Source organism: Oratosquilla oratoria, chromosome 3 (genome assembly GCF_046742065.1).
Source record: "Oratosquilla oratoria isolate Oo_2021 chromosome 3, ASM4674206v1, whole genome shotgun sequence".
Classification (NCBI taxonomy): domain Eukaryota; kingdom Metazoa; phylum Arthropoda; class Malacostraca; order Stomatopoda; family Squillidae; genus Oratosquilla; species Oratosquilla oratoria.
In genome coordinates, this window is record NC_134779.1 from 3,574,680 (window position 1) to 3,582,179 (window position 7,500).

Below are 7,500 nucleotides of genomic sequence, written 5' to 3' on the forward strand. Positions count from 1 at the left end.
CCCCCCCCCTGCAAAAACAGGGACTTGTCGTAGCTGATAGGGCTTTGCCCTACCAAGGGTTTTTCACCTCCCACTGCATGGAAGTGAGCTGGTTAGTTTCTTAAAATATTTATACGGATCTTATTATAGTTATACCAGAGAATCTTATTTACTTAGTAAAGAATTTTAGGCAAAAATGTTTTAATGAGGGAACAAAGGATAGGAAAGGTACAAAATCGAATTAATAGCTAGAGGAAGAAACACTGAAAATTAGTCTGAACTGAAGAGAAGTTGAAGAGAAAAAGTGTAAACATTAGAAATTGAACGATGGGATGATGAATATCAATTTTGTTTTGATGAAGCCGAAGGAAGTGTGTCATTGCCGTCTCCGAGGGTGGAGGGGTGTGAGGTACAGAGGAATGGGAAACAATCATAACGCACACGTCAAACTTCTTTATTTCTGCCCCTCGATCTTGATCTTATACAGACGGTGTGGTTTCTGCAAATTGTGTTACATTGTAATTTGCATTCATAATTAATATTCACAAAATTAAGCACACTATTTATCAATAACAATCATTGAACTCAAGTCATAATTCCTACCATGATTCTGTAACCCGCCTCCACAACATTTATTATAACATATATTCGTGATCCTTTGCTATTCTGAGAAGCAAAATAGATTACTAATTAACATAACTTCTCCACTAACTCTTACATATTATTTCACAAAATGACATTACATAACAATTTACTCTTTCAATGCTTACCAATAATGACTGCCATGGCACTCACGGAAATGTTGTCACTTCGACAACTACACACAGAAAGAACATTACTCATTACAACCCTAATGAAGAGAACGCGCACTACTTGGCGGAGGAATACATCTAAGGGATCGTAAATAAATATACGAGTCATGTTCCACTCAACATTCTCCTTTTTACTAGAGTTTCTTTAAGCTTATTTTATTTTATTATATATATAATGGATCACTACAGTACATCAATTTCGACAATAACATTTACCATTTTATTTTACATACATTGTAGCTATCTACGTAACAACACTGGCCTGTGGTTGCCACTAACTTTAATTATTTCTCGAACATGTCATCGATATCTTATATATTACCATAATACACTCAGACATTGTGTAATCTGTTCTCAACATACATCTAATGTCACAAGCCGTGATTCGTAATTAAACTTACTACATATCATAATTTGTCAATACACTCGAACATCATACAATTGGTACTTACACACATAAAATGTCACAAGCCGTGATTCGTCATTAACCTTAGTACATATCATAATTCACCTGTATAATATGATACATCAAGATATTCTTATACATAGTGCAATCGGCACTCACAAAGTGTATAATAAAACAAACCTGTTAACATGAGACATAACAGAACAGAAAGAAGCACGAAGGGGTTATTTGTTTTAGGTTGACGCAAATTGAAATGGAATTTGTAATAACAGAAACCTCAAGGTGCAGGATTAAAGTGAGAGATGGAGAGAGAGGGAGAGAGAGAGTAACAGGGAAACAGAGAGACAGAGAGTGAGAGTGAATAATACATACATACAAACATATATATATATATATATATATATATATATATATACATTTTCTATTAAAAATCACTGCATACTCTGTGTTGGTGATCTTCTTAAGACTTTCTATTCTCCTTAGTATTTTCTCTGAAGCAGGGAGAGAAAATATAACATTTTCGAACGAGTCCATGTTTGGAAATAAATACCAAAATTTAACGACGTTTCGCCTACACATTAGACATCTTCTGGTAATTTGATTGGGAAACATTTCTTATAATAATATAAATACAGAAAAAAAAAACATAATGGAGAGGTCAATGGTAACACGTGTCATGTTCTAATGGTGACGCGGGATGCTCCGAAGAGTTCTAAAGTCCCACACATATTTTGTTGGATATTGATTAATGGCACATGGTCTCTAATAAAGACAGCCTCTAAACATTTCATGTTCTTTCTGTTGTTATTCTTAAAAAAAATTGAGGTGCTTTTATTTAGCTGGTCTTTGTAATCGTTTTAGCAGTCTTGTCTGGAGCAGGTTCAAGGATACAGAATCTGGAAAAATGGTCCATACACACAAACAGGTACTGATTTCCACTAAAAGTGAGTGGTAACTTGAAAAGTCAATCGCAACCATATCAAAGGGTTTACTAGGGATTGGATATGTCAAAATAGGAACTTTACTGTAAATATGACCTTTATGGGTAGCACAAGAATGGTAAGAATCAATGTAGGTATGGTTATCTTTTCTCATAGTAAGCCAAAAGTACTGAGGTCTGGCCTGTGTTAAGCATTTGTCTTTACCTGGATGTGCAGCAAGTGGAGAATCATGTAAAAGGAACAGAACTTCGGGTACTAAGTCAGAAGGAACTACGAGTTGTTGTACTAGTCTGTTTGGTTCATGCTTGTTGGAAAGCTTGGTTTCGTGGTAAAGAACGTCATCGACGAGTCTGAAGGGTTCCAAGGAGGTAGGGAAGTCTGGAAGGTCTGATGTATCTCCTAACTCGAGAGAAAATATCACACGTTTCCACTTTGGGTCGGATCTTTGAGCTGCATGAATACGCGTATGAGTAAGAGTGACTGGCAGAGGGAGGAAATTGATAGCAGCAACATTCCGAGAAAGTACGTCAGCAACATTGTTTGCTTTACCGTGCACATAAGAGAAGGTGGGGTTGAGTTCCTGAATGGTCAAGAGCCAGCGAGCAAGTTTCACGGGCAGGTTCTTGCCTTTAAAAACTCAAGAAGCGCCTGGTGGTCTGTATGGACTGTGACGGGGTAGCCAAGGATGATTTCTTTAAAATGTCGAAGAGCATAAATAACCGCTAAAGCTTCAGTTTCGGCAACAGAATAGCTACGTTCAGCTTTGCTAAGGAGTCTGCTTGCAAAGGCAATGGGGCGAAGGTGTGTTTCTTGTTCTTGCATAAGGACTGCACCAAGACCTTAGAAAGAAGCATCAGTGTAGAGAATGAAAGGTAAGTTATAGTCACGAAAAGCTAAGACAGGAGCAGTAGTAAGGGCATTCTTTAAGTCTGCAAAAACTTGTTCCTGGGCAGACGACCAATGAAAAGGAACATCTTTCTTTAGCAGTGAGTAAGAGGAGCTGCAATAGTAGAATAATTGCAGATGTACATTCGGTAATATCCTGAAAGTCCAAGAAAGGAGCGAAGGTGCTCGACGTCTGTGGGACTATGGAAGTCAGCAACAGCTTTGACTTTATCAGGAACAGTAAGAATGCCATGAGAAGTGAGGACATCATCTACGTTAGTAAGTTGTAAGTTTTAGGGTTCCAAGAAGGTGACACTCTTATAGGAGGGGCGGAGTTTGAGGAAGGTTGAAGAAGATATAATATTTTAGGGGATCCAGTATCTATGTACAGTAGCAGGAATGGAGATAGCATGTGACTATGTGTTAGAGTTAGAAAGAGTACAAACTGGAAGGGACATGAGGCGGGTGATGGGGATGGGATATGAATGCTAGGAGGGGGAGTTTGAGAGAAACAGAAGTTTATAGTCATTTAGGAGAAGAAGAAGGGGAAGTCTGACGGGTAGGGAAGGGATTATTAGAATGGGCGGAGTTCAATACACGACACTCAGCAGCAGTGCGAAAACAAGGGCCATGAATAGGGCATTGATTATCGGGAGGAGTGTTAAGACGGAGAGGACAACGGTTGGCATAGTGTCCCGGTTTCTGACAGAAGTAGCAGATGACAGTGTTACGGGAGGACGATCTTTGTCTAGGACAGGAGTTGAATCTGGCGTGAAAAGTGTGCTTATGACGAGATGAAGATTTGGAAATATGAGCAATAGGGAAGGTAGGTTTGGTGACAGGGACTGCCCAAGCAACAATGTCATTCAGTGTCTTGGATAAATCATGAAATTTATGAGAGAAATCCGTTAAGGTCATACCTGGAGTGAACTTCACGGACGAAGTTTTGGCTAAGGTGTCCGGATGAAGAAGAGAAAGAAATCGAAAGTAGGAAATGAGGGAACAACATTGGCAAGGGAAATCTTGTCACCAGCTTCAAGCCAGTCGGGAGATGTGAGAGCTAATTTCAGTCCGGACTTAAGGTCAGATGCGAGTTTTCATGCTCTTTCTTTTTTCACATAAGGAGGAGAGTTTGTTTTAAGAGCAAGGTTATAAAGAGGAGTGAGGGAACCCAGGGTATCGCGTTCTCCAAAGGTACGTTTGATCAAATTGGATAACATAGTCATCATACTTGGTGCAGTCTGTGAATACATCGGAATTTCAACAAAGCTGAGGAGAACTGGTATTTTCTCCTGATCTGTAGCGCATTTTCTGCGGTCAATAGCCGTATTGACATTTGAAAGAAAGGTATGGGTGGGAATACTGTCTCCCGTAAACTTGAGAACGTCGACAGTTTCATGTACTATAGCCATTAGTTTGTAGAATGGGAGGTTGGGTGGAGGAGGAGGCCATGGTAGGAGGACTCGAAGGTAAAGTTTGAGACAGTGGGGATGAAGGTAGTGGAGGTAGTGACTCTGGGGATGAAGGTAGTGCAGGAGATGATTGCGAGGACGTCGTCTACATATCTAAACCAGTGTGATCCCCTACCATTGATTCTGATGAAGTATTCTTTTTCTAATAACTCCATATATAGACAGGCCATCACTGCACTTAAAGGACTACCCATAGCGAGACCTCTATGTTGTTCATATTCGTCACCATTAAAAGTAAACGCACCGAAATTTACGCATAAATCTATCAATTCTATATAATCTTGTTTTCTTATGGGTAGGTCAGTATCGTTCATATCTTTTATTACTCTCTTTACTGCTTCTAACGCACCGTTAGTGGAAATATTTGTATATAACGCCTTGACATCATAGCATATGGGTAGTCCTTTAAGTGCAGTGATGGCCTGTCTAAATATGGAGTTATTAGAAAAAGAATACTTCATCAGAATCAATGGTAGGGGATCACACTGGTTTAGATATGTAGACGACGTCCTCGCAATCATCCCCGAAAACACCAATGTAAATAATAAAGTGAGAATGCTTAACGCGGTCAACAGCGATATTCAGTTCACCATAGAAGAGGAACAAAACGGACAATTGCCCTTCCTAGATACGTTAATACGACGAGTGGGAAAAACTGTAACTTTCTCAGTATACAGAAAGGAAACAAACAAAGAGGATTTAGTACATTACTTCTCCGCACATGATGATAGGACAAAGAGTGGTATAGTAATAGGATTTTTTCTCAGGGCACTACGAATCTGTAGTAATGAATACATAGAAGGCGAATTTGATTACATTATGAAAACCTTTGACAAACTTGGATATCCAGAGGGAATGTTGAAAAGAACAAAAAGAAAAGCAATAAATATTTACAATCGCGGAAAGAAAGAGAGAAATGATAAAAATAATACAAATTTTATATCGGTACCTGGCTCAGAAACGTCACCAATAATAGACAAATATTTAACAAAATCGGGTACAAACATAGCTAAAATAACTAACAAGAGGATAGGTGATTTAATAAAGACTTCTGAAAAGAGAAGCAATTCCGAAAACAGCGTCGTATACAAAATCCCGTGCAATAGTTGCTCAATGGCTTACTATGGCGAATCGTCAAGAGGATTAGAAAAAAGAATTTATGAACACAAAAACGACATAAAAGCACATAGGACATCTAATTCTTTAGTAGTTCATGCGGAAAAATTCGATCATTTACCAAACTGGAGAGAAGCTGAAGTGCTACATAAAGGTTTTGATAAATTCACTAGAAGAATTGTTGAATCAGCATATATTTCTACTAATAATTCATCGAATCATCGAGGAGGGTTTATCAATTTAGCTAAAGAAACTAGTATTTTAATTTTAAAACACGCCAGAAAAACGACCTTTCCCAAGTGTCCGAAAAGCTAATTAGATTTAGTACATAAACTCCAATTGCAGTTCTACATACACTCTCTGAAGAAGTTCTACACGAACGAAACGTTAGAGTGTACAGGGTTCCGAGCCTTCCCCTGTGTTTATGTTCTCCATCATCCAAATATATATATATATATATTTTTTTTTTTCCAACCACAAATCACTTTTAATTCCATGCCATCGCAGTCGAGACTGAAGAACCGCTCGATGGAGGCATCTGTTGGAATTTGAAACGTGGACGAGTTATCAAGAGAGATAGCGTATTGGTTTAAGTAACTGTAACTTTGTTACGGGTTAGCTGGGTTCGAATCCTCGGCTCGTCCACGTTTCAATTTCCAACGGATGCCTCCATCGAGCGATTCTTGTCTCGACTGTGATGGCATGGAATTAAAAGTGATTTGTGGTTGAAAAAAGATATTAATTGTTCACTGGGAACCATTCAGTGTACATGTATATATATATATATATATATATATATATATATATATGTATGTATATATATATATATATATATATGTATGTATATATATATATATATTGGGCAGTCTTTCTCGTAAACAATTCCTATTAAATGCTAAAGCACAAGTGGCATCAATGATTTTAAGAGAACATTTCTCTAACTCTCTCTATTTCTTTTTTTTTCTTCATAATTCAAACTCTGTAGGAAATAGTAAAAGGCTTCAGAATGTTGATTCATTTTACCAACAGCTGTTTGAACCATTACAAATTGTCATCCACAGGGTAATACAATACATGAAGACAAACATGGATATATAAGCCCGAGTAAATACCGCAGGGAGAGGTCACTTGTAAGGTAGGAATCTGTCTACCCTACCGAGACGGAGAGGGTAACCGGGACAACTTCCCGATGTGGGACTACGTCCCGGAAGTCTAGACACAATCCCCATGTGGGTTTTTCTTCCGTGGTGACGGTCTGTATTTTCTATTGGAGGGGAGGACATAATCAGATGAAATCTGTACATTTAAGATAGGCTTTTGTAAAGCGATGCTCACTGCCTCAGCTACTACTAAACTTCCATAATTGTTATCATGGCAGTGAGCATCGCTTTACAAAAGCTTTACAAATAAAGAAAAATAAAGCTTCACTGTTTAACATTTACGCTTATACACTCAAAGTACACAAGGACATTTAATATAAATAAACACATACAAGAAAAATAACAAAGGGGCAAAACATAACTAAACATACAAAAGTAATGATATATAAGTCCAAGATTTGATTACTACTATACTTGTGAACGAAAACAGCAAGGCAGAATACAACGACGAAGTACGTGAGGCCTGGGGGTTGTGTGAGTGGAGGCGGACAGCCGGGGGGGGGGCTCTTTTTATACCCGGGGAAGGCGTGGCCAATTGTTTCATGGTAAGGTTCGAATCACCAACGTTGTGAGAACGTATAATGGCGACGAGTCATGTTCTAAGCCGTTAGAAGTTGGCGGGCGATTTGAAAGTGGTTCGATTCACGGTTGGCTATAACACAGCCTTCACATGCAATACTCGTACTTGTGCACTCAAATTACTCGTACAAGACATATGTAGACAAACGT

At 38.5% G+C, this 7,500-nt stretch overlaps 1 protein-coding gene across 1 annotated transcript in view; it reads left to right on the forward strand.

Moving 5' to 3' along the window:
* Window positions 1-7,500, forward strand: part of LOC143020049 (uncharacterized) — a 612,923-nt gene that overhangs the window by 474,922 nt on the left and 130,501 nt on the right. The window contains exon 18 of the mRNA XM_076176217.1: window positions 3,188-3,302. Within this exon, the coding sequence (XP_076032332.1) occupies window positions 3,188-3,302 (115 nt within the window). The remainder of the gene's footprint in view (window positions 1-3,187; window positions 3,303-7,500) is intronic.